The 27781-nt window shown below is 48.1% G+C and overlaps 1 protein-coding gene across 5 annotated transcripts in view; it reads right to left on the bottom strand.

Annotated features, from left to right (window-relative positions):
* The window catches only part of RFX2 (regulatory factor X2), a 101537-nt gene that overhangs the window by 10566 nt on the left and 63190 nt on the right, over positions 1-27781 (bottom strand). For 3 of the 5 annotated variants that reach the window (XM_077120991.1, XM_077120992.1, XM_077120989.1), the window contains 8 exons: positions 14723-14797; positions 7358-7539; positions 5780-5899; positions 5084-5199; positions 4178-4296; positions 3633-3745; positions 2956-3110; positions 570-667 (listed from right to left, as the gene is read on the bottom strand). In XM_077120991.1, the coding sequence (XP_076977106.1) occupies positions 570-667; positions 2956-3110; positions 3633-3745; positions 4178-4296; positions 5084-5199; positions 5780-5899; positions 7358-7539; positions 14723-14797 (978 nt within the window). The remainder of the gene's footprint in view (positions 1-569; positions 668-2955; positions 3111-3632; positions 3746-4177; positions 4297-5083; positions 5200-5779; positions 5900-7357; positions 7540-14722; positions 14798-27781) is intronic. The other 2 variants (XM_077120987.1, XM_077120990.1) reach the window with 1 other exon arrangement.

The raw sequence follows: 27781 nt of genomic DNA, 5'->3' as shown, positions 1-27781 counted from the left end.
TGGAGTGGCTGTTAAAAACACAGACTCTTGGGCTGCACCCAGACCTGTGGGATCCAAGTCTTTGGGTCTGCCCTGGGAATCTGCACTTTTGAACACTACCTAGGCAATTTCTGAAATCCACTGAATCTGAATGAGGACCACTGGCCTAACGGACCAATTCCAAAGCTTCTTCACAAGAAGGCCGAGTCCCCACATTTTAATTCTGTTCTGTGACTTGGACTATGGTACTAAAAGTAACAGTGAGGTTAAATTTCCTTCCTTATGATGAGCATAGAAATGAACACTCAACAGACCCAAATATATCATAAGAACGATACTTCCTGTCCTTTCCTCCCTGATGGCACCAGTTCTATGTCAGCAGTGTCTTTGGGCTTCCTGAAGGGGGTCCATATCCACATGGCACAGAAGGAGCCCACCCTCACCAGGGCGCTGTGTTGCTCACGCTTCCTGCTCCCCCTGGCACGGCACAGCAGAGCCCAAGGACTCCCCAGGGCCCGGCACCTCCGCTCAGCTGCTCCTCTGTCTCTGGGCAAATGGCCCTGACGTTCCCCCCACCCCCAGCCTGTTACCTTGGTTTGTATGACCTGCTGAGGGAAGTCACTCATGGCATTTGTCAACCAGCCTTCCAGGCTCTTTGCAAAATTGCGGATCGCCTGTGTCAAGGTACCTGGAAGATATGGACCGTTACATTAGCAGAGAGAAAGGCTGGGTCTTGCCCATGGGTGGGGATTGAATTACGCCCCTCCCCACCAAATACATGTTCAGGTCTTAATCCGCATCCCAGGGGCTGTGAACCCATCTGTGAACAGAATGAGGATGGGCCTTAATCCACCATGACTTGTCTTATAAGCAAAGGAAATTGGACACAGAAGAAGCATCGAAAAGCCAGAGAAGGAGAGAGCTTGCTGTGTGACAGAGGCATGCTAGAGGGAAGCACGGCCTTCCAATGCATGCTGTTGGATTTCCAGCCTCCAGAGCTGTGGAGGTGAATTCCTGTCATTTAAGCCCACCCACTGCATGGTGCTTGTCGTAGCAGCACACTGAGACTCCCGTCAGCATCAGGATGGTATGGAACTGATTCAAAAGGAGTGAAACTGCCACCTGCAGAGAACAGGCAGCATAGAGGAAAAGAATGAATAAGCAGACAGGGGTGACAGAGAGAATTAAGACCTCTCGAAAACCCTGTGCTGGACAAGAATTAGGGACAGCTGAGTGCCCTGGATTTCTGTCTGTTCATTTGTCTGTCTTGTGCCTGTAGTTCTCAATCAGTGTCGAGTTTGCACCCCTTTCTCCAGGGGACACTTGGAAGTGTCTGGAGAGATCTGTGGTTGTCACAACTGGGGAGTGATGTGGATATCCGGTGGGGGAAGGCCAAGGAAGCTGCTCAACACAGTACACAGGGCAGCAGCCCCTTTAACAGGATGCGGGGACCTGAAAGGTCAACAATGCTGACGCAAGACTTTAACAGTCTTTTACTTTTACTTTTATTTTTATTTAATAGACTGCAAGTAAACTCACAGAAATGTAATGTGAGAGGAACTATACCCAAACTCAACCCTTGATATAAAGACTCTAATTGAGCATTAAATTGAACTGTTTTGTGGCAGGCAAGGCCAAAGGAGAAATGCAATGGTTTTATTATTTCTCATTTTCTGTCAGAAAGAGGCATCTGAGTTCATTAAGATGGAGAGTTTTCCAATATTAAAACTCACTGGTATTTACAGATCACCTGCTGGACACTGTCTGATGGTCCTGGTACAATAATTTAGTAATTTTCGTAAACCAATGAGAGTGCCCGAGCGTCTTCGTCTTTAATTTGGGACATTGCTCGATGCAATGGCCGCTGCTCGATGCCCAAGGATTCCTGGATGCCCCCAGGGAGAGGGTGTGAGGCACTAGGCACTGGGCCTGGCTTCACGAGCGCCCACAAGCAGTGGATGTGGGCATCACCAGGACGGAAGTGCAGGGTGGAGAGGCCCAGCGAGGTCTCCCTGGGTGCATGGCAGCCCTATCCCGGGTCAAGCCACCATGGCAAATGTTTTAGTTTTTTCTCCTTTCCTCAGTCAAGGATGTTGAAGTTTGGCAAACATTGGTCATATTTACCCTTTTAGGTGGAAGAGTTGCAGGGTTTGGAGAGAGTTGGGTTCAGTATTGGATCAACCCAGGGGAAAGCCTGGATCTGACTGTCTCTCTGGTTTCTGGCAAACCCACTGTCAAATGTCTTACGGGGACCTCCCAGGGTATGGAGAAACTCTGCGACATGACTGCTGCCTAGAATCCTACAGTGCTGGGCAGTAGTGGGTCTTGGGAGAGCACAGGGGAGGCTGGGGTTCGGCCAGGGACAGGCTGGTGGCAGGTTCTGGAGGGCCTGAGCCTGGGAAGGTGGCAGCCTTGGCTTATTCTTTCCTTATATCCCGGTACCCAGCCCTGTGCTCTAAGTAAATGTCAACCCAATACTAAAATCCAGATGGCAGAGGAGCTGGGGAAGGGCAGCTGCTGCCTCGTCCTTGGGGAGTAGCCTTTGCTGGGCAGCTCAGGCTGGGTGATGGGGTGACTGCCTGTGTGGCCTTTTTCAGCCAGATAAGCCCACAGGATGGCTCTAGGGTATGACTGAACCCCTCCAAAGGCTGGCTGCACGCCTACTAGATAAACTTTCTGAAAGGGTTAATTTATTTGACCTAGGGTGAGCAGAATGCACCACAGGCAACAGTTTGTGCCCCTTCTCTTGTTTTTTTGTGGGTTGGTAATAAGGAACACCATATACAGACAAAAAGACACATCGCAGAGACCCCCAAACTGCTGCTGTCACTTTGGGATTCTCAATGCCCCAACTCTGGAAAAGAGAAAGGTAGGAGGCAGCTGCAGACATGCAGGTAAGACAAACATGAAAAAGAAAGAGAGAGCAGAGGTGAGAGGAGCGGCAGGGCCCGAGGTGCCTCAACAGCATCTGCTTACTGGGAACCGGCCGCAGCACGTCAGGGATGAGAATCTCCACCAGGGCCTGGTAGAGGATGTGGTCACAGCTCCTCATCCACTTCAGGATGGGGTCGGATTTGCACAGGGAGATAAGCTTGTCCTTTGGAATCACGGCAACTTCTGGCTCTTCTTCGCTGTTAGAAGCCAGGAAAGAGAGTCAGCTGGGAGCTGGGGCCACCCCTCCTCCAGTGCGAGCCTCCTGCTGCTGAGCCAGTGGCAAGGGATTCGGTAAGTCTTTGGGAATAGACCGGAAAGTGAAGCTCTGGGGCTCTGTGGCCTCAGAGAGCATGGGAGAATGGCCATGATGTCCCCATCCCCACTCCTGCCCCATGGTCACCCTGGCCCCCACTCTGCCTGTGGCCAAGGTGGCAGCTGCCAACTGAGGGGATGTCTGTTTGGGAGGCAGCCTGGTCTTCACTAAGGTCTTTAGTGTTGAAGTGTCATTTGCAAAGGGTGGAATGGACGATATAAATTACAGATTCATGGAAAGAGTATAAAAGCAGGTCTTTGAGCAACAGGTCTTGGAAAGTTGGCACATTTGCTTGTGGGGTGCAGTGTGAGCGTCGGGGTTGTGCTTGTGGGTGAAATCCAGGGCACTGGGAGATGGCCTGGAGGGTGCCGGGCCCTGTGGGGCAGGATGCGAGGTGGTGGGTTACCTGGCAGGAACTGAGGTGGGGCCATCGCTGGCTGAGGCTTTCGAGCTCCAGAAGGACAGCCACAGCTTCTCAACATAGTGGAACTGCAGGTTCATGACAACATCTAACGTGGCCTAGGAGTGAAAATGAGCGGTCAGATGTCTGTCTGTACCTGCTGGAAAGCACATTCCTCACATGAGGCTGCGAACCTCTGTCAGCACACAGAGTGAGGGGATGTGGGCTGCAGGGTTTTCTGAAATTTAAAGAGAGGATGCAATGGACAAGAGAAGTGCGTGGAAATGATGAAAGGCCACTGTTCATAAACAAGATTCTTTCTCCTTCACCAGAGCTGGGGAAGGATGGCTGGTGGGCGGACGTGGAGACTAGGGACACTGTGACACTCTGCATCTGATGAGCCTGGCATTGTCCGTGGAAAGACTAGCCGCCTCTGTGCAGGCGAGACACTTGGCTTCTCACCCAGCCACACCCGCTACCCTGACCCAAGCAGGGCCTCCTCCTGAGCCCACCCTGCGGACACTACCAGTATCACTCGGGGGGTCAGTCACCTCGCAGTGCCGCCTGTAGACAAGCTGCAAGGTCTTGACGTCGTGCAGCGTGATGCCCTCCTGCAGCAAGATGCTGCCCAGGTCAGGAGCCGGGAACTCCGGGAAGACATGGGAGACGTCTGTGGGGAGAGGAGGAAGGTCAGAAATGGGCCGCTGGGTGGGTGGGCTCGTTAGCAGAGCAGGGGCCGGGGCATAGGAAGCCCGCCTGCTGGGGAACGCTGGTGGTGGACCCCCATTCCGCAGGTGCCCGTACTTCAGGCACAGGCAGTCCCAGATGACATCCTGGCTCCCCAGGCAAGTCATGCAACATCTGTGAAGTTTGGTTTTCCCAGGTATAATGTGGGGACCACAGCTGTTATTTCCCAGGGACATTTAAGCAGCTAACACAGGCCCGGGGCTGTGCCCAGGACCCTGCTAAGGGTGAGCGTGACGCTGTTCTCATCACGGGAGCTCGGGAGGGCGGGTGGCCCAGCTGTCAGCCCACGGGGAGAAGGCGATGCTGCGCAGGCGAGTTGGAAGGAGGAGACTCATTTTCATGGAGTCCCAGGCATCTTAAATGCTCCAGGTAAGCAAGGAAGAAATCTGAATCCTCTTGTGCCTCTGTGCTGTCCGATGGGTTTTAAAATGCAATACCTGGTGTTCTTTCTTTTTAAAAAAACCGTGTTTTTTTTTTGTTTTTTTTTTTTGCAGTAACATAGATACAAAATAAAATGTCCCATTTCCAGTAGTCTTTTTGATAGTGATTTCATCTTATTTTCTTTCATTTCATACATTAATTTCTGTGGCCTATGCTGGTTATTCTAGACTCAGGATACTGGGAAGGCTTGTCTAGAACGTTCTTCTTATTGAAAGAGTGTTCTATGTCCCTTTAGATGTGGCTGATGCGAGCTGCACCTGGCGCCTCACCTATGTACTGCTGGTGGTGCTGGGTCTGGGCGGCCATGGCCTGCTCAGGCGGGCTCTGCAGGCTGCTGTTGGAGCCACTGTCCCCCAGGCTGTCTGTCTTCTGGGCTGGCCGGTACCTGGCCGGGGGACACATAAACCATCGTGAGGTTCATGGCAGCCCCAAGGACCAGGGGGCTGAGCGGGATTCGGTTTGGGATTAAAAATAATAATAATAATAATATCTCTTGGAAGACAAGTGAACTTCTGTACATAGAATTACAAACATCTTACTATTGTGTGGTCTCAAAGGAAGTTGTGAGCATCTTATTTTGCCCTGAGCCAGAAAGCAATGGGCAGCCTATCTGGACAGAAAACCAGGGACCCCTAAAAGAGGAAGGGTTTCCCAGATGCACTGTTCCTCTGAGCCCAGATGGTCCAAAGTGGCAGCAAAGGCATGGGGTGAGCAAGGGCAGGAGGCAGCCCTAGCCCATGGACAGCTGGAGGACACCCCAGGCCTCTCGCTATCCTCACTTCACACTATTGGAGGTGAACGTCTTGCACACTCCCAGGCCACTGGAGAGTGGGGGTCAGCTCATGTGAACTGGTTTTCCCACCCTCCCATAGGATGGGCAGTCCCTTGTATATATGCATCTGACATTTGAGAATCACCCCTTCCAAGGTTGGGGCGCTGCCCCACAGCCTGGGCTACCCACCCACCTGGGCTTCTGGTGCACAGGCTGCTGCCTCATGGCCATATACTGGGCGTCCTCCTGCAGCCGGTTCAGGGGTGAGTCGGGCTTCAGGCGGATCCCGTAGTAGTGATACTTTGAGTTGCCCCTAAAACCAAACACCCCAGGGTCAGCTCTCTGCCCTTTAAATGGATGATCAAGTCCCAGAGGCATCCTTAACAAGGAGACGGGTATTCTCTCTTGGCCTCTCATTTTGGGCACTCTGGGGTTCAGTGTTTCTTGAGCTGTGTGAGATGGCAGTGGGCTGTTCCTTGGGAACACAGGCTTAGGAGAGTCTGCACACCACATTGCCCTCTTAGAGGTTTGCATAATAAAGGGTCTGAAAAGTCCCTCAGAGAGAAAAACAGTTCAACTTTGTTTAACTGAGCACTGCCTTATAAGTATTCTCATTATTACTAATAATCATGTAAGAACATTATTTCAAAAAATGGCAGAGGTTGAGAAACACTAGCTTAGTTGATTATAGGAGAAGTCATGCTCAAAGGGCTTGAAACAACTCAGTTATGAAAACAGGTTAGCAGTGTCTCTGAGGGGGAAGTACTGAAGGACGGATACCCGCTGTCAGGGTGTCCTGGCTCACATGATGCCGTCTCTCCCCGGCTGAAACCAGGACAAGTGGGAGGTCTCTGGATGAGATCTGTGCTTAACTAGGTGTTAGGAGAAAGGAAAACCAGGCGGAAATAAACCCTAGTCTGGAAGACCCTAGAGAGAGTCTAGGAGCTGTGAAGTGGCAGAGGGGCTGCGTCCCTCAGAGACTCGGCTTTCATCTCCTTTCTCCCTGTTGCTTCCCCTTCCTTCTTCCATGCATATTCTGTAAAACTCGGTGAGGGATCAAAAGGTGACAGAACAAGAAATAGCAAGTGGGCCTGGAGAACAAGCTTTCTCTGGGACCCACTACCATGCGCTCAAAGCCAAGAGGCTGCTCCCAGAGTGGCCGAACAAATATTGATGTCCACTTCTGTTTGCCCTCATGGTGAACAAAGACACCAGGCCTGGCCTGCCAAGAGATCCCAGGCTTGGCAGAAACTCCAGCCCACCAGCTTCCCATCTAGAGGCAGGAAATCCTTGTCTAGTAGGCAGAGTGTTAGGATTATTGCCTCAGATAACTTTATAGCCCAGAATACTCCAAGCTGCTGTAGGCCAAGAAGAGGCAAAAATTTAGATTGGTCCAGGACCACCCAAAAAGCATCAAGAAATGGGAAATTTAACTCTACGAGATCATTGAGCGACTCCTTTTTTAAAAAAAACAAAAGAAACAAAAACTCATCGTTTATGGGAATGGGAAACCTGAAACAAAGAGAGAGATTGGATGGACCCCCATGTCCCATCACCAGAGGGAGAGCCTGCCCACAGCTAGGACTGGGAAGCCCCGGCCAGGCAAGCGTGGCCACTAACTCGGACTGTTTCCAAGTTCACCCCACTGTGGGATAGGCTGACCGCCTGGCTAAGGAAGAAGCCCCCATCCCCCCCCACCTGATTTCCGTTTAAGGGAAGAGGGAAGGAGAGGCGGCAGGCACCTGGTTCCATCAGCCTCGTGTCCACCCACCTGGTTCCCAGCCGCCGCGTTCTCAGGCCCATGAAGACCGAGCGAATCAGCTTCCCAAAGGAGGCAGCATTCACAGGGTCAAGCTTGTGTTCCTGGCAGTGTCGAAGGTAATGGTTGTACAGAGAACTTCTGGGGAGACTCACGCCTTCGGCAGTTTCGTAATTATCTAATAGCCACTGGAGCTGGGTGAACAAAGGACAGGTTTGCGTTCGTCAGAATCCTACAAGGATGCCCAAACGGGTAACATGGATGCATGAAGAGTGCTGCATGTGCTTTCCCTTTGCAAATCAATACGATTAGGAAATTCATCTTTATCGGTATGGATTTGGGTTCAAGGGGCTGAGCACGTTTATTGAGAGGTGATCTTCATTCGGTCGTTTGTAACTTCTTTTTTCAGATGCTGACCTCATAATCATTTAAATGTCCACATATGCCGCACGCCCGACACACCTGAAAGGGCAAATAGAGCCCGAAACAGCTCCTAAAGCTATGGGAATGGCAGTCTGTTCGGATGCCATGAGAAAACAGTGGATGAGAGCAAATTCAGCAGGACACTCCCAGCACTGCATTGGCAGCTTGTGATTAAGAGTGATGAACTAGCACCCACTACAATCTCTGATAGAGACAAGTCCAAATGAAAATTTAACACAAAACTTAACGAGCGCTCATGTGCGAGGTTTTGTGCTCCAAACCGGGAGGCAGGCTAAAGGAAGTCCAAAACCAAAGTCTCTGCCCTCAGGATGCGAGCATCAAGTGAGAAGGATAAGAGTGGGCCATCTATAAAGAACACCCTCCACGCTGCGAGAAGGGAGGCTGGCCTACCCCCACCCCCCACCCCTGACCAAACAGCCTTAAAGCCTGGGGCTCCCCATTCCCTGTATGTCGCTTATCAAGAGAGGACTGATGTGTGAATTTTAAAATTTTACGAATTTCTGAATGGATGGATGGGATCTGGAGAGAGGCAGGTGCCGCATGCCTGGAATTCAGGCTGGCACCCTGGCTTTGGAACCTGGTCCAGCCCCTTCCCAAACCCAGTCGTGCTGGTCCTGCCTGTCCGCTGGGACTGGGAAGTTCTTTTCCCCATTCCCTCTTCCACCCCCACTTCCTTCGAGAGCCAGAGTGAGGGTCTCCTCTGAGAACCAATCCCCCTCCTCCCGCCAGCGACCAAACCAACACATTATGCCAGGATGTACACGTCTGTCTGTGCCAACCAGGCCTAGCATTGCAGGCTGGGAAGTGGGCTGCCTGAGTCTTCCTTTTAAAAAACAGTTTAGTATAGAAAGATTCTAATGTACACAGAGGTAGAGAGAATGGCATGATGAATCTGAGTACCCATCACTCAGATCCAGCAGTCACCTGTTTGTGGCCAGTTCTCGGGGCTAACTGCCCCTTCCCAGGGCTCCTTCCTTTCACGCATGGGTCCGCCCAGCTCTACTGTGGGCCGACTGAGGTTGGGTGGGGATGGGGGTGGCTGCGCGCTGCGGACTCTAGAGGCAGCCTGGTTACACGGTGGCAGCAGCGGAGTGGTGGTGATGGGGCACGTGGGGGACCCACAGGGTTGAGGCTACCTTAACAGAAACACAGGCCCCAAGGACAGCTGGGTGATGGGTTCTGGGTCAGAAAGAGGTGAAGCTCTGGGCTGGAGTTCAGGGGTGAGGTGACGCCCAGGTGTGTCCAGAGGAAGACACGGAGGGGGGTGTCTGGACGACTGGCCAGGTGTGAAAGCCGAGGAGGAAGATGAGATGGGCAGTGAGTGGGTGTGGCGCAGGGTAACAGTCGGAGCAGGGGCGGCGTGGCCAAGGAGACCAGAAAGGGCCCCCAGACTCCAGGTGGGCAGCAGCACAGGAGATCCTGAAAGTCACCCTGGGCTTCGCAGATGCCTTAGGATGAACTGCACCAGGTGGTCTCACTGGGGAGCTTTATAATCCACCACTGGCAGCTCTGCAGGCTGTGTGGACCCAGCGCGTGAGAGTCTGTCAGAGACCACTGACAGAGGACAGGGAACTTAGGGCGGTGTCAGAAAGCAGGCACGGAAAGTGAAGAAAGCCAGGGAGAGACTGGCTGAGGCCTTAAAGGCGACAGGCTGGCACAGGGTGGCAGAGCAAACAATAGGTATAGAAGAAAATCCTGAAAAGTAGGTGAAGAAAGAAGGTAAGGATGAAGAACCTGAGATTGACTCTTGAAGTTCAACACGAAACAGCCCTGATTTTCAACTGCATGTCTGTCATGTCCATCATGTTTTCCTGCTCTGAACTATGAACTCTGCTATACCTAAAATATTGTTTAACTCTGAGAGACAAAAACAAACAAAAAACCCACCTAAAAACAAACAAGCAAATAAAAGGGCCTCTGAACATGGTTTTGTCTTTTTTGCCTCCTTGGGGAAAGAACATTATGGTTTTCACTTTAGTCCTTCAGATACTTAATCTTAAGCTTTTCCTAGAGGGCGGTGGGGGCTTTTGTCTGACATGAAGGTGGCCAATGTGCCCCCTCCCTGCTCCACTGGGGTCCCATGCTCCCTGGGAGCTGCCTCCTTGTCCCCTTCGCCCTCCCTCTCCATTCGAGATCCTGACTCCGGAGTGTGCCCTGGGAGCACCCTGCCCCTGCCTGCCCCAGCCAGGCTGGAGGTGGCAGGGTGTGCGGAAGGAGTCCGGTCGGTTGCTGTGACATCAGGTCACCACCGGCCCCACTTGCCCAAGGAGCCACATCCTGCCAGCCATCATTGGCGGCCACCCCCCTGGTCTGATTTTCATTTCATCGCCAATTGGTTCACCCCGGTGAGAAGGTGAGAAGTGGCTGTTGAGGCCCCTGGCACCCTGTGGCTTTCCTCACAGCACTTTCACTGTCTGGGATTTGGGGGGGGGGGGGCATTATCTAGCGATTGCGGGTTTCCCCACCTAGAAACATGGAAAGTCCTGGGAGACAGTGATGTGGAGCCCCTCCCCTTTCCCTTCCCAGGGCTTGGGGCATGGACCTGAGCTGGTGCAGGTGGGAAAAGGAAGGTTTGGGAAAGATGCTCTTTTGCTCACCACCCCACTACGCTGTGTAAATTAAAGGGGAATTCTCTGGGTGAGTATGTGGACCTTGACATCAACAGGATGGATGATGGTCTTGGTAAGACCTTCTTCCCTGTGTGTCCAAAGTATCTGCAGAGACTCGCTTGACCCACTGGTGGGCCCTGAAAGAATAACCCTTTAATCTCCTCTCTCTCCTGTACTGAGGAATCACCCGGAAGGGAAATGGGTTACAGCCGAACGCTGCTGGATTCCAGGTCTACAGCCCAGACTGCGGGATCTGGGCAGCTTGGGCTTGTCTCCCCAATACCAAATATGGGGTCTGACTTGGAACAAGCTGGCGCCCCTACACACAGCGACCACCTCCCCATCGCACGTTGGTTTAGCCTCCCCGAGCCTTGTCGACCCGTATCCAGACATTAGAGGGTTGGAGAGGATCTCCTTTCAGGCTCCAGATATTTCTGTATTAAGTTTTTGTCTGCTTATATGGGCACTAATTCTATGTAAATATCAGATGTGTCAGAAGTGAATGCTTTATAATAAAAGCAAAGATTTATCCACCTTTGTGGTTATCTGTTAGTCCTGCCTGCCTCTTGATAAAATGGACCAAAGCTTTCCTTTAAAGGGGAAAAAGCCCCCAGCCCCAGTGGTTCTGGGCTCCTGGGGGCCTGTGGGGAGGTGGAGGCTCAAGTCCTCACTCGTGTCCTACCCCCCTGAGCCCTCTGGGCCTTTGGAGATTCTCGATTCTATTCTGCAGAGGGAGAAATTTACCTGGCTTTGATTCCTGCCTGGCTGAGGGTAAGTTAGAGTCTCCCTGGATCACACTAAAAACAGCCTGGGCAGCTCTTCAGAGCTCCTTGCGTGGTGCTCCGTGCACCCACGTGTTCATGCAGGCAGGGAGTATTTGCTGAGCACCAGCTGTATGCAAGTCCCCAGTCTAGGTGCTTTGGATACAATGGAATTAAAACAAGCCCCGCCCTCATGAAGCTTCCATTTTTGTGGTAGAGAAATGCACATTATATAAGTAAAACATACGGAATACTTTGAGAAAAATCGGCTTGGGAGAGGGGTCCAGGCATGCCATGTGGAGGGGAGAGGGAGAATGGCAATTTTAAATTGGATGGGCTGGTGGGGTCAGGGAAGGCTGTCTGAGAAAGCACTACCACCACCCGAGTGGAGGTGAAGGAAGGAGCCCTGGGGATTTGGAGGGGAAGGGGAATGGGAATGTTCCCGGAAGAAGGAACAGCCCATGCAAAGGCCCTGAGACAGGACTGGGCCTGGTGAGCTGGAGGAGCGGTGAGGAATTCCCTGTGGCTGGAGCGGAAGGAACCAGGGGGAGACTGGGGGGAGGGGAGGGCAGGGAGGGACAGGACCATGGGGAGGGCTTGGGCTTTTAACTGTGACCTGACCTATGTTTTAACAGGCTCGCTCTGGCAGCTGCCATGAGAAGGGGCAAAGAGCCAGGCAAAGGCTGAGGCTGGGGTGGTGGAGGAAGTGGTCTCATCTGGTTCTGAATGCCTCCTGGAGGTGGAGTCACAGAATGTGTGTGATGGACTGCAGGGAGACCCAGGTTTGGGGCTTGGGCATCTGAGGTGGTGGGGATGGTCAGGGGCATGGACAAGATGTTTATTCAATGCTTTGGAGACGTGGGCAGGCAGGGGAGCTCAGGGGCTGGCAGTGAGGGAGAGGCCGTCAGTGTGGAAGCCGTATTTCTCACCAGGAACCTGGGGGAGGTCAGCCAAGCAGGGAGGGCAGGTTGGAGCGGAGAGAGAGAAACCAGTGAGACAACCAGTGTCATTGCTACACAGTTTGTCCCCATGATCTGGAGTACATTTTGCACAAGAGACCTGGTCTCTGGAGCTGCCAGGGAGCTCTAGCCAACCCCCACCTTGACCTGCAAGTCATGACTACCTCTCATTCAGCCTTCGGTTGGCAACTTGCTGAAAGCTAGATGCTCTCTGATGATTTCTTTCTTGATTGAAAAAAAATGTCATAGCATCTATATATGATTCATCCAAAGGCAGTTCCTTCTCCCAGGTTTGGAAATGTCGTTCACTGTAGTGACCAGCAGCCACCTCTGCAACAGGGACTGGGTGAGCCTGGCTCAGCAAGGGGCAGGCAGGTGGGGCTTGAGACAGGATCTAGGGGACATGAGGGAGCCCCCAGTCTGCAGAGGGGCAGACTCAGGGGAGCTTGGCTCGAAGCCTCTCAGACTACCCTGCTGTGCATGGCCCCTCTCCTGCTCTAGGTGGGGATCTCGACTGCAGCCTTCCCAGGTCAGGCAAATGCTGCAGTGACACCCCGATTGGTAAAATATTTTTTCATCCCTGGCACGAGCTTCTTTACTTTCTTCCTCCAAAAGCTATTTTCCATTTCATTCCACCACATGGCGCCCTTCTCTGTTTGGGGCTCGCCTCCCGCAGCTGATTGTCACTTCCAACAGTGGATTCCCAAGGCTTGCAGAATCCCTGGCTCAATGACCTGGTGGGGACCGATGGCACACACAGAGTGCACCTCCCACCGCCTGTTGGGAAGCTCACTCACCGGGTTTGCTGTACACACTCGGGGTTAGGCTGGGCGTGCGTTTTCACGGCCTTGTTCCTGACCTCAGCTCTAAGCTCACGGAGTAAGTTTCTTATTTATCTTGCCACCTGGGTTTTGCTGGCCTGGCCAGACCAGGTGCCTGCTGGGCAGTGTGCTGACGCTGCCCCCAGGCAGCGGGAAGAGGTGCACCCCATGACTCGTAGTCTGCCCCGATTTGGGTGCAGCCTTCCAACCAGACCACCACACCCAAACTGGCCTTGGCAGAGAAGGATCTGGGCATGGCCTCAGGGAGGCGGGACAGCCACCATCACTGCCCTCCCCTTGCTTGGTGGTGCGCCCGGGGGTGGGATTGGCAAAGAAGCCAGGGCTGAGGCTATGAGCCCCTTCCCCCTAGACTTCCAGAAGACCACTCTTGGCACCAGAGAGACCTCTGCCACAGCCACCCAGTGGTGACCCTCACCAACAAGCATAGCTGATGGGTGCAGTGGGTGTGTCCAAACATTATTCCGTCAACTAGGTCACATTCTCTAACCCTCTTCTTCCTCTTCAACTCGCAGATTTCTCAAGACAAGATCAGTTTTTACTCAAGTGCGAATGGATGCCTTTTAAGAAAGTTCTTATTTCTATTTCCTTTGCTTCTAAATCACCAAATCAAATGCCCAAATCCTACATAGCACAGTTCCAGGTGGAAAAGAAAAAACAAAAATACAAACAAAAAAAAAGCCTCAACAGTAAATAATCAAGGAGAAAAAGACCACGAGAGATTTTTACCTGCTGGAAAAGTGAAAGCAGAAATGTAATTTTGCAGGGAAGCAACCCAAGGAAAACTGTCTTTCAAATGAAAGGTGTTAGAAAGCCAGAAGCATTGCTGCATCTGCGGAGACAAGCGGCTCATGCGTTTCCCATAGACATTTTAATTTCCTGTGCCCATGGCTGCCTGCCTGTGGTTTGCACCCCACATCCTGCCATCCTCACGCTAATGCTTGGGGAACCCCCAGGCTGCAGTGGTGGTCTTGTGTATTCGCTTTAAAGCTGAAGGATGCCTGACCCTTGGTTAATAGAGAATGCCATTTTATGGGCTTTTCTCCATAGCAGGCGTCTTGTCCTCAATGTTCCCAGAAACTTCTTCCCTCCCCAGGTTTGTCCACAGGGCAAATCTTAAACCCAGAAAGTTTTTCTCAATTGGCTTCTGCTCCTGGAATCACAATTTCTAACACCCCTTTTGAAATTGGGCCAAAATAAGAGTCCTGACTGCTCCATGGATAGGATCGTGTTCTTTCTCTGTAATGTTTTAATTCTCAAGAAAATGAGAATCCCCGGGTAAGTAATAGAGACAACAGCTGCTAAAGACATGTTTGACCTGAGTGGCCTGTCCAATGTTTAAAATGCCAGAAGAATTTCTGGTGACATGCAAAGTCACGGTGAGAACGTTTGTAAGAGGCAGCATAGAAGGAAGGGGAATGGGGACCAGAGTGTCCTCACCTGTCCCTGGGGATGAAGACTCTGTCCCACCCTGCCCCTAAGTTGCAGAGACCAGGTCATTTACATCTGTGTTTACCAGGCACATTGTCATGTTTTTCTCCCACGAGGCAAGTGAAGGAGAGAAGTCTTATACGCCTTAAATTAGAAAGAATCAATTACTTTTTGCTTTTCTCCAATCACCATTTCTTTCAAAGACCCAGCTGCAGGAAAATTAGCTAAAACAACCTTTCTGGCGTTTCCAATCCTGAGTCGTTCATTTTTTTAAAATGTCTATGAAGGTTACAAGCATAGCAGGGGCAGATGGAAAAGTCAGACACACACTTACATGGCTGTTGAGTAAACCGCTTTTGTGTGATGTTATCCCTTCACTTTTTTGGAGGTTTTCAATCGCCATTTCAAGCTAAAGAAAATGTGCGCAGAGAAACAAAATAAAATGGAAAAAAAAAAAAAAAGGAAATCAGATGGTTAGCATCAGCCACGATTTGTTTTTTATTAATATCCAAATAATGATTAAAGCTCCTACAAAATAAAAACAAGACGTGAGGCGAGGCAGGGCTGGGGACCAGTTCAAGCTGCAGCAGGGAACACTACTTCGTCTCATGCAAACAACCCCTCAAGAGCCCATCAAACCAGAACAGCAGAATGAAGTTATATGGCAAGAAAGTGCTACTTCCTCTTAACAGAATATATGTATGTGTGCATGCATCACACACACTGTCGCATCATAAATTCCCGTGTAAGCAAAGTCTGTTAATAATCACCTGCTAACCCCGGCCCAGCCCCCCCCCCAGTTCCCACCCCACACCCCAGCCCCACCCCCAGTCATGTTGCTGGGGAGAACCAGGTGGCCACACCAAGGGCAGACAGCCAGCCTTTGCTTCTAGGCCAGCTGGGTCCCCCTGCTGGATGCTGCAGGAAAACACCACTGAGGCCGAAGATGGCCCCTGCTGTCTTCGGGAGACATGGGACCTGGGGGCGTCTGGACTCAGCCAAAGAGTCCAGCTTGTGAACACTTAAAAGCGTGCACTATGCAAAGAGTGTTGTATGGAAAAGAGCACTGAGTCGCGGGAGGAACAGTACATGGGAGCTGACAGGGCCGGACTCCCTTGGAGGTGACAGGGTGGGTCTGTGCAAAGGAAAACACACTCAGCTGTGCATGAACACCACCCAAGTTTGGGCATCTCAAATTTGGCCTAGACTTGGGCATTATAAACAGCAATTTGAAACCTGCTTCCACCCCACCACAATAGGCAAAAAACTGCAGTGGAGGAAATGAACACAAAGTGCACACTTATTTTTTTCCTGAAACACTAAGTAGAGGCAATGACTTCAACAATGCTTCTGTAAGAAGCAGGTCACCTGAGGATTTCAGAAAGTTCGGCTGGCTCGTTCCCCGGGGCTGAGCTCAAGGATAAGAGCTAATCAGCTAATGAGACCGTTACTGTCCTCCTTTTTCTTATCAGCTAAAACCACTGGAAACCAAAGGGGATGTAAGTGTGACTTTCGAGATAGATTTACTGGAAGCCGATCATTCTGAGAAACTTCAAGGGGAACCTGAGAAATCAACTTTGCTGGCCCTTCCAGCTGAAGTTACTGCAGAGAGGGTCACCAGGAAGGAGGCAGGGAAAGCCCCAGGCAGTCCCCAGCTCAACAATAAAGAGAAAAAAAATACCTATATCCACCCCCGCCCTTGCAGGCATTAGGATCTGCAGCGTGGGCAATCAGGGGGGCACCACGAAGCCGACCTCTCCTGCCCCCATACCCCTACCTCAGGAGGGCCAGCTGCTCATGCCTGGGCCAGCTGCTCATGCCTGCCCTAGGGCACCTTCATCTGGAAACTGCCCGAATATGGGGAGCCCAGGCAGTCCCAGAGGTGGGAAGGAAGTCCATGACTCTGGAAGGCTACTCTCTTCCTGGGTGGTCTTATCCAGGGCACAGCAGACCAGGAAGGAGAAGAGAGAACCATCTCTTCAGTAGCACATCTCAACCTTTTGGGTCCAATGACACCTTTACACTGTTTAAAATTATCGAGACCCCTTTTTGATGGTTACATCTATCAATTTTCCCATATTAGAAATTAAAATATAAAATCTTAAAATGTGCATTAATTCATTTAAAAATATTTAAAAAAAACCCTTAAGGTTAACATAAATAACAATTCTTTTAAGAATAATCCTGAGAGCAGCAGAGAGAAGTGACTTGCCACATACAAGTGGTCCTCAGAAAAACTGATAGCTGATTTCTCTTCAGAAATCATGGAGCCCAGAAAGCAGTGGGATGATATATTTAAAGTGCTGCAAGAAAAAAAATTCAACCAAGATTTCTATATCCGGGAAAACTATCCTTCATAAATGAAGGAGAAATCGGGACATAAAACAATAATTATAAATTTATGTTGATGGCACACAATGTATAAAGATATAAGTTGTGACAATAGCCACCTAAAGAGAGAGATGGTGCTACACAGGACTGAAGTTTTTGTATACTGTTGAAACCAAGTTGTATTGATTTGAACTACATTGCTGTAAACTAAGATGTTAATTGTAATCTCCAGGGCAACCACTAAGAAAATAACTAAAATATACATAGTAAAGAAATGAGAAGGAAATAAAAAGGGTACACTAGAAAATATCCCTCAAATACAAAAGAATGCAGTAATAAAGGAAGTAAGGAACAAAAAAGACATAAGACATATAGAGAATAGTAACTGAAGGAAACCTGGAAAATTTATAAATACAAGATCATTAAACGACATACTCCTAAACAACCAATGTGCCAAAGGGAAAAAAAATCACAAGGGAAATTAGAAAATACTTTGAGCTGAATGAAAATGAACACTTAACATATCAAACTTTATGGGATGCAGCAAAAAGAGTGCTAAGAGGGAAATTTATAGCTGTAAACACCCACATTCTAAAAGAAGATCTCAAATCAGTAACATAACCTACTGTTCTAGTTTGCTAGCTGCTGGAATGCAATATACCAGAAACGGAATGGCTTTTAACAAGGGGAATTTAATGAGTTGCTAGTTTACAGTTCTAAGGCCGAGAATTAAAACAAGTCTATAGAAAAGTCCAATCAAAGGCATCCAGGGAAAGATACCTTGGTTCAAGAAGGCCGATGAAGTTCAGGGTTTCTCTCTCATCTGGAAAGGCACATGGCGAACGCAGTCAGGGCTTCTCTCTCGGCTGGAAGGGCACATGGCAGACACGGCGTCATCTGCTAGCTTACTCTCCTGGCTTCCTGTTTCATGAAGCTCCCCGGGAGGCATCTTCCTTCTTCATCTCCAAAGATCGCTGGCTGAAGGACTCTCAGCTTCGTGGTGCTGCAGCATTCTCTGCTCTCTCTGAGTCTCTCTCTCCAAAATGTTTCCTCTTTTATAGGACTCCAATAAACCAATCAAGACCCACTCAAATGGGTGGAGACATGTCATCCCCTAATCCAGTTAAACAACCATTCTTGACTAAATCACATCAACCAGGGAGATGATCTCATTACAGTTTCAAATATACAGTATTGAATAGGGATTATTCTACCTTTATGAAATGGGATTTATATTAAAACATGGCTTTTCTTAGGGGGCATATATCCTTTCAAACCAGCACATTCCACCCTCTGGCCCCTAAAAAAGACATGTTTTTCCCAAATACAAAATACATTAATTTCATAACAATATTAGAAACCTTAAACCTTTCAGTAGCAATACAATGAAGTACAAAATTAGAGACAGTATAAAATCTCATCAAGTCAGTTACAGGCATGGTCTGTCCTAAGGCAAAATTCTCTCCATTTGCTCTGGACCTTTGAAAACTCATGACAAGTTATTTGCTGCCAACATACAAAGAAGGAACATTCACAGGATACACAGACACATTTCCATAGGGAGGAAGGAACACAGGGGTCACTGGACCCATACAGTTTCGAAAACCCGCAGGGCAAAGTCCATTAGATTTCAAAGTCTGAGACTCATTTATCCTCAGGGCTTTAGAAAGTGGCAGTCCCACCCTTTCCAAATGCCTACGCCTGCCTCTCTCTGAATGCAACCTTGGGGGATATTGGGGAGACCACCTTTCTCTCGGCTCCACCCTCTCCAAGCATTGGGGCCACACCCGGGCTCTCTGCCATCTCCGGGGCACACGCTCAACCCCTCCATGTGGTGGCAGCCAGGCTCTCCCCAAATCCCAAGGAACGTGCTTCACTCTCTCCAAGACCTGAGGCGGCATGACTCTCCCACTGCAACGAGGTGGAAGGCCCATTCTCTGCCTTTGGGGCAAACTCACCCTCTCCACGGGCTTGGGTGGGTCCACTCTCCTGGCCCGAGGCTTCTTGACTTCAGACCTCAGCCTCCACGGTTTTGCCTCTGAAGTTCTTTTTCCTCCAATGTGTCCCTTCTCTGAACCCCTCAGTCCAGACTGGCAGCAGCTCTGTTTATACAGGTCCCACAGCACTCTCATTGGCTTTCTATGCAGTAGCCCTGGATCATGCCCATTAGATATAAGGAGTTTCCACAAATCTTTCCTGGATAACTCCATGTCTGATCCTGACTTTCTCTGAAATGGCTCGCTAGTTCCACATTTGGTGAAATCCACACTATACTCTGTAGTCTCCTTTTCTGTAGGCCCAGAATTTTCTGGGACCTCAATTTCTGGTTTCTTTTTACTCAAGAGTTCAGCTTTCAGCTTATCTCTTTCCTTTCGCATTTCACTATAAGCTGTGAGGAGAAACCAGACTGCACCTTCGACATTTAATTTGGACATCTCTTCTGCTAAATATCCAAGTTCATGGCTTTTAAAATCTGCCTTCCAGCCAAAACTACCAGTCAATTTTGCCAGATTATCTGCCATTTTAAAACAAGGATCGCCTTCCTTCCGGTCTACAATAACACGGACCTCATTTCTGTCTAGGGCCTCATCAGAGGTATCTTTAGAGTCCACATTTCTCCCAACAGTCTCTCCAAAGCATTCTAGGCCTTCTCTATCAAGCTTCTCACAACTCTTCCAAAATCTTCCCTTTATCCAATTAAAAAGCCGTTCCAACATGTTTGGTATTTGCAAACTGCAGCAGCAGCACCCCACTCTCCGGTACCAAAATCTGTTCTAGTTTGCTAGCTGCTGGAATGCAATATACCAGAAACGGAATGGCTTTTAACAAGGGGAATTTAATGAGTTGCTAGTTTACAGTTCTAAGGCCGAGAATTAAAACAAGTCTATAGAAAAGTCCAATCAAAGGCATCCAGGGAAAGATACCTTGGTTCAAGAAGGCCGATGAAGTTCAGGGTTTCTCTCTCATCTGGAAAGGCACATGGCGAACGCAGTCAGGGCTTCTCTCTCGGCTGGAAGGGCACATGGCAGACACGGCGTCATCTGCTAGCTTACTCTCCTGGCTTCCTGTTTCATGAAGCTCCCCGGGAGGCATCTTCCTTCTTCATCTCCAAAGATCGCTGGCTGAAGGACTCTCAGCTTCGTGGTGCTGCAGCATTCTCTGCTCTCTCTGAGTCTCTCTCTCCAAAATGTTTCCTCTTTTATAGGACTCCAATAAACCAATCAAGACCCACTCAAATGGGTGGAGACATGTCATCCTCTAATCCAGTTAAACAACCATTCTTGACTAAATCACATCAACCAGGGAGATGATCTCATTACAGTTTCAAATATACAGTATTGAATAGGGATTATTCTACCTTTATGAAATGGGATTTATATTAAAACATGGCTTTTCTTAGGGGGCATATATCCTTTCAAACCAGCACACCTACCTTCTTAAGGAACTAGAAAAAAGAAAAGCAAACTAAACACAAAACAAGAAGGAAGGAAAAAAGAAAAGATTAAAGTGGAGATAAAAAAATAAAGAAAAGAAAAACAAGAGAGAATCCAGGAACCCCAAAGTTGGTTCTTTGACATGATCAATAAATTTAACAAAACTTTAGCAAGACTGTTTCAGTCTGCTGAAGCTGCCAGAATATAATATACCAGAAATGGAACGGCTTTTAAAAGTAGAATTTTTAAGTTGCAAGTTTACAGTTCTAATGCCATAGAAATGTCCAAACTAAGGCATCCAGAAAGAGATACCTTAACTTCAGACAGGGCCGATGAAGTTTGAGGTTTCTCTCTCAGTTGAGAAGGCATGTGGCTGGCCTCTGTTAGCTTTCTCTACTCATTTCATAAGGCTTCCCTAGGGCGTCTTCCTTCTGCATCTCCGAAGATCTCTAGCTGTGTAGGCTGTGTAGGCTCTGTTGGCTCTAAAGCTTTTTCCAAAGTGGTCCTCTTAAAGGGCTCCAGTAAGCAACCCCACCTTGAATGGGTGGAGACACATCTCCATGGAAACCATCTAATCAAAAGCTACCACCCACAACTGGGTGCGTCACATCTCTATGGAAACAATCTAAAAGATTCCACCCAGCAATATTAAATAAGGATTAAAGAACATGGTTTTCTGGGGTACACAACCAGCACACTGATCAATAAAAGAAGAGAAAAGACTCAAATATCTAAGATTGGGAATGAAAGTGGAAGCATTAGTATTGACTGTACAGAAATAAAAAGGACTTTAAGAAAATGTATGAACAACAAATGAGATGATTTGTATGCCAAAAAGTTAAGTAACCTAGACAAAATGGACAAATTCCTGGAAACACACAAACTATCAAAACTGAAGAAGAAGAAATACAAAATCTGAATAGACCTGAACCATGTAAAGAGATCGACTCAATAATCAAAAAACTCCAACAGAGAAAAGCTCAGGACCACATGGCTTCACTGGTGAATTCTATTAAGCATTTAAAGAATCATTAACATCAATTCTTTCCAAACTCTTCCAAAAAATAGAGGCAGAGAAAACACTTCCTAACTCATTCTATGAGGCCATTACTACCCTCATACAAAAGCCAGCCAAAATTATCAGAAGAAAACTAAAGACCAATATCTTACAAATAAAGATGCAAAAACCTTCAACAAAAAAACTGAATCCAATAACATAGTAAAAGGATTGCACACACAGCATGAGCAAATGGGATTTATTCAAGGAATGCAAGGGTGATTTAACATACAGAAATAATTCAGTATAATATACTATATTAATAGAATGAAGGATAAAACCACACCATCATCTCAACTGATGCAGAAGATGCATCCGATAAAATCCAAAACCCTTTCATGATAAAAACTCACCAAACTAGGAATAGAAGGGAGTTCCCTCAACCTGATAAGGGACACCTATGAAAACCCTACAACTAACATCAGATGTAATGACAACAGACTGAATGGGCCCCCCCTAAGAACAGGAAAAGGACAAGGATATCTCACCTTGCCACTTCTACTGAAGGACACATGGGATATTCTGGCCAGGGCAATGAGGCCACAAAAAGAAATAAAGGAATCCCAATAAGAAAGGAAGACATAAAACCAACTCTGTTTATAGAGAACATGGTCTTGTATTGAAGATTCTAGGGAAGCAGAAAAAAAAACAACAAAAACTTTGAACTATAAACCAGTTCAGGAAGGTTGCAAGATAAAAAGATCAACATACAAAAATCAACTGCATTTCTATACACTAACAGTGAACAATCAGAAAAAGAATTTAAGAAAATGATTCCTTTTTTATTTGTTAAGCACAATACACCAACTTCTAGGAGAGTTTGATGCCTGCCTAATTTGTGCTAAGGTGCCAGCTGTTTTACCCACCACTGCTTCTACACAATCACTGCAAAAACGTCAACGCATGGAGAAAGGCAACTGCTGTCCTAGCATTGTTATGAAAATAGTTTTGACCTCATGGACGCCCTGAGAAGGTCTTGGAAAAACGGGTCTTGTGTGCGTATTTAAGACTGACTTCTAAAACCTTGGAGTTATGAATAATATGGAAAGAAAAAGGAAAGATTGGCTGCGTTATTGGCATAACTATTAAATAGGATTTGAATGGGCCCACTGATATAGAGACTGACTTTAATCTACAGCGGACCCCGCAGGCTGCTCGCTGTCATTTGAAATGTCGCGTAAACATGTGAAGATGAGACAGGGAAACTCCCTCCGGCCGGGCCTGGTGCGCGTGTGGGCGCTGTGGGCACGGGGGAAGAGTGGGGGGTAAGAATGAAGCCCGTCGCGTAGCGCGCACACGCGTCCAGAAGAGGGCGCTGCGGCGCCATCTCCCCAGCGCGTCCCGAATGCTTGGAAACCAGCTTCCCGCTCTTGGACGTGACGCCTGGGGAGGGCTGTGTCGGAGGTGGGGGCGGGGCGCAGGGGGCGGGCACAGGGCCGGCAGGGGGTAGGGGGTTCTGGTCCCACCTGACTACTGAGAGAAGTGAGAATTTAATCTTTAAAAGATTTTTAAAAGTTAAAATTAATTTTGTATTTGCCTGGGTTTACTTTGTTATTTAAAAAAATACATATATATATTTATTAAAGTATTACATACACAGGCCCATGCATCAAACGGTAGGGAAGAGCCACGGCTGAAAGCAGCAGCTCTTAACCCCTCCCTGCCCCCAAAATCTCTAAGGCAGTATTTCCTGAAATATATGTATATCTATCTATCTATCTATATATATAATTTGCACATCTATTTCTTGATTTATTAGAGGCTTACCTTTTTTTTTTTGACTTGGGGCAAGACAGTACGTATTTCTTTTTGTTGACCATTTAATATAATTTTTTCTGCTACATAAATTATTAACAGAATGTATGGGGAAAAGGGCACATATTATTATGCCTTAAGGGCTGAATGCCTGGTTTGAAGAGGACAGAAAATGTATGAAGCCTTCAGACAAATGAAGCTGGATATAGTGTCTTAAGAACCCAACCCTAATTGCATATAGCAGATAAGTTTTAATAGCTCCCCAAGTATATGGAAAACAGCCAATTTGAAAATTCTTTTTCTTTTCATGTAGAAGTCTAGCAACATTTTCCTGACTTAAAGACAATGCATTTGCACATCACATGTTTACAGTTCGAAGGCCATAAAAATGTCCAAACTACGGCATCCAGAGACAGATACCTTGACTCAAGAAAGGTGGCTGGGTCCAGAACACCTCTGTCAGCTGGGAAGGCACGTGGTTGGTGGCTTCTGATTTCAAACAGCTTCCCCAGGGATGTTTTCTTTCGGCATCTCTACATGTCTGTGTGTCAGCTCTGAAGCTTTTTCTAAAATGATTCCCTCTTAAAGGACTCCAGTAAGTGGATTAAGACCCACCTTGAATGGGTGGAGACACACATCTCCATGGAACGCTGCTCTATGTGTCACCAGGTCCTATGCGCCCCCCCCCTCCTTTCCTTCAGGGCCCAGAACATTTCAAGTATTTTTTGCTGTCTGATCCAAGAAAACCTATTTGTTTTATTTTCTCTTTTTCTATCAGTCCTGCCCCCTCTGTCTGGGGCAAAAACCAGCAACCTCAGTTATTACTGGAGGTTTAGCTGAGTAGGGGGCCTATTTTTAGTAGTCAGAATTTGTGAATTAATTGCACAATTGGAGCTTGGTTGCACTCAGCCCCTTGCTATTAGTAAAGTCTCTTTCCTTTCCCCTTGGGGACCCAGCCTGTGGGGGAGGGGCGCTGGCCGCCATGGCCTGGGGGATTCACGGTTCTGGGTGGGCTCATAGCCAGTCCAGTTTGTCCAGACTGGGGTACGCTGTGTCTCTGGTCACTGACGTGGCCCCAGCAGTTGTTCTGCACTGTTCCTGGCTATTTACTAGGTGCTCTGGAGGACAAACTAAATCCCACACCTCACTAAGCTACCATCTTGGACTTCTCTGACATGCATCTCCATGGAAACCACTTAATCAAAAGGTCCCACCCAAATCAGGATTAAAGAGCATGGCTTTAAACAACAGTTTCAAACGGTCAAGTAAAGGCAATAAAGTTAATATGTTTTATCAGCCACAGCCCTTTGGGGAGCTATTAAAAGATGTAGATTATTTTAAAAGAAGAGAAGTGGAGATTGGGATTTTGAGAGCAGGGTTAACCTGGAGAAAGGAAAAGCCCTGCAGTTATGGTCCAGGTGGGAAACTCTAGATACCAGTAGGGGGCAGGGGTTGGATGGGGTGGGGTTGGGGGTGGCGTTCCTAGGCTGGGGAGAGAGAGGCTGATCTAGGAAACTGCAGCACTTTAGTCCTTTTGTCTATTTTTATTTTGTTAAATAAACACTTTAAAATGATGTGTTCTAGTTTGCTAGCTGCCGGAATGCAACACACCAGAGATGGATTGGCTTTTAATAAAAGGGGATTTATTTTGTTGGTTCTTCACAGGAAAGGCAGCTAACTTTCCACTAAGGTTCTTTCTTACGTGGAAGGCACAAGATGGTCTCTGCTGGTCTTCTCTCCAGGCCCCTGGGTTCCAACAACTTTTCCTGGGGTGACTTCTTTCTGCATCTCCAAAGGCCTGGGCTGAGCTGCAAGTGCTGAGATGAGGAATGCAGAGCTGCTTAGGCTGTGTTCTCTCATTTAAGCACCAGCCAATTAAGTCAAACGTCACTCATTGCAGCAGACACGCCTCCTAGCCGACTGCAGATGTAATTAGCAACAAATGAGGTTCAAGTACCATTGGCTTATTATGTCCGCAGCAACAAGACTAGGTATGCTCACCTGGCCAAGTTGACAACTGAATCTAACTAACACATGATGTAAGCAATATTGCACATGCTTGCTGTAAAAAACCCAGTTAGGCCAGGGACAGATGAAACACCTCTGTTGAGGGCAGCGGGGTGCCCATCCTCAAGTCGTGCAAGTGCAGGGCTGGCCCTAGAGGGGAGCATGTCACTGCCCCCCACCCAGGGTCTGCCTCCACTTTCCCCTGAGTCCCCACCCAAGTTCCCTGCCCCAGGGGCAGCCCTGAGCAGTGGCTTGGTGTGGCTCCCTTCGGGTGCACGGATCACATCCACACGTGTTTTAATTATGTTTAGACCTTTGGGGCTCTACTCTATATATTCATTTCTGCTACTTGCATTTATCACTTAGTATTTTCTGGCTCTCCTTTCTGGCCAGTTCTTATAGATCAGGGGTTGGCACCTTTTTTCTGTAAGTATTTTGGGCTCTGGAGGATGCGGTATAGGGTGTGACCCCTCAGGGCTAGCACGAAAGCAGTCAGAGGACAGGCTGATGATTTGATGTGGCCATGTTCCAATAAAACTGCATTTACAAAAAATAGGCTGCTGGCTGGATTTGGCTCGGGGGCCATAGTTTGCCAACCCCTAATATGGATCTATTGAGTAAATGTAAGTCACCTGCAGAATTATGCAGTCTGCATATTTTGTACTTTATCGTTTAATTTTAAGAATTATATAGGTAGGGTCGTGATGGTTACATAACACTGTGAATGTACTAAAATGCCACTTTAAAATGGTTACTTTTATATTATGTGACTTTTACCTTAATTAAAAAATTATATAGGTAATGTGTACCTGTGGCTAAAGAAATTCAAATAGAACCAAAAGGTATAAAATGAACAATTAGCAAGTCTTCCTCTTACCTCACCCTTTCTATTCCATGGAGGCAAGCCTTTTTTTTTTTTGCAATCATTTTTACATAGTTCATGTTTTTAGTTCTTGTAGTTCCTAGAACTTAAAACAATATAGTTCTGCTTCTTAATTTAGTATTTTTAACATTTAACAAAATTTCATTTTGAAATAATTTTTGATTTGCAAAGAAATTGCCATAACAGCCCTAAGAATGCCCATATATTGGTCACCCAACCTCCCCAAATGCTAACATTTTACATAAACTCAGTGCGAGGATCCAAACCCAGAGATTCACATCAGCTCAGCCCTGCTCACTAACCAACAGGCTTAACTAGAATCCCATCAGTGGTCTCATGAATGTCCTCTGGTTGGACCAGGAGCCAAACTAGGATACTGCCACAAGGTTGCATACATGGCCATAAAAGAAAAGGGCAAAGGGGATTTTATTAGGCTCACGACCCATTTTTTGTAGTTAATCTTCACGCTTTGTCAAGTGGGTTGTGTCACTTCAAACAAGGAACAATGACTGCTGGTGAGTGAATCCAGACTTGGCAGAGTAAGGGCAGAACAGGGCCTCCCATGGAGTCCAGAGTTGTACTCCCGAGAGCAAACCTGGGTTTTGTTCCTACTTGGGCAAAGAAACTAATAAAGCCAGCTTCGGAAGGGATGATAAATATTTTACTCCGAAAATAAGCAGGTGAGCATTTGGCCAAGCCCCTTTGTCGAGCTACACCCTGGACGTGGCATAATATCCAAGAGGCGGTGGGGAAGAGAGACGACTGTTGTATGCATTTGCCAGCAAATATTTTGCTCCTCTCGTTGGACACAGGGCCGGGGTGTGCAGGGGATGGAAAGCTTGGCAAATGGGTAGTATATAAAGGAGACCAAAGTGCCAAGTTGACTTTGTATTCTGCTTTTCTCACTGCAAGCCCGTGCTGAAGAAGGGAGTGCTTTCAGTGGGTGGTCACGTTGTGAGCTGGGTGTGGAGGGTTGGGGGGCTGCCCAGGGACACTCGGAGCCAACACCTCCTCCTGGTCCTGACTTGGCATGGCAAGAAATGGGAAACTTAGACGCACAGTCTGATGGCAGGTGCCTGTGGTCCACCTTCTGGGCCTGCCAAGGGGAGAATACAGGATTCGGCTCTTCCACATCCTCAAGGGCAAGGGCTAACTTGAGTTTTTAGGATGGTGTGGTAGTTCGATTCAGGTGTCAACTTGGCCAGGTAAAGGTGCCTAGTTCTATTGCTGTGGACATGAGCCAATGGTATGTCAACCTCATCTGTTGCTGATTACATCTGCAGTCGGCTAGGAGGCGTACCTGCTGCAATGAATGATGTTCGATTGAATTGACTGGTGCTTAAATGAGAGAGCTCAACATAGCGCAGCCCAGGCAGCTCAGCATACCTCAGCTCAGCGTACCTCCTCTCAGCACTCGCAGCTCTGCCCAGGTCTTTGGAGATGCAGAAAGGAATCACCCCAGGGAAAGTTGTTGGAACCTAGAGGCCGGGAGAGAAGGCCAGCAGAGATCACCCTGTGCCTTCCCATGTAAGAAAGAACCTCAGATGAAAGTTAGCTGCCTTTCCTCTGAAGAACTATATGTTAACTAAATAAATCCCCTTTTATTGAAAGCCAATCCATCTCTGGTGTGTTGCATTCCAGCAGCTAGCAAACTAGACTAGATGGGAAGTGGGTTTCTGCTCACACTGGTCAAGATTATTCCTCTGACTTTAAGGGGTCTGCCCAAGCAGTCTGTCTCTGTGGTAAATATTGTAGTTCGAAGAACTTGACTTCATCCTCCCAGGGCCAAGATAGCAGGACATTTACCAGTGGGAATGTGGCATCATGACATCTGAAGGCCAAACATCACCCCGTCGTAGACAGGCCACTCGCCACGGGAGGGTTTTCCTCACTTATTATGGGATGAAATCACTGGTATAGTCTTAA

The sequence above is a fragment of the Tamandua tetradactyla genome, chromosome 11 (genome assembly GCF_023851605.1).
Source record: "Tamandua tetradactyla isolate mTamTet1 chromosome 11, mTamTet1.pri, whole genome shotgun sequence".
Classification (NCBI taxonomy): domain Eukaryota; kingdom Metazoa; phylum Chordata; class Mammalia; order Pilosa; family Myrmecophagidae; genus Tamandua; species Tamandua tetradactyla.
The sequence above is the reverse complement of the archived record's forward strand: the minus strand, read 5'-3'. Positions and strand labels throughout refer to the sequence as shown.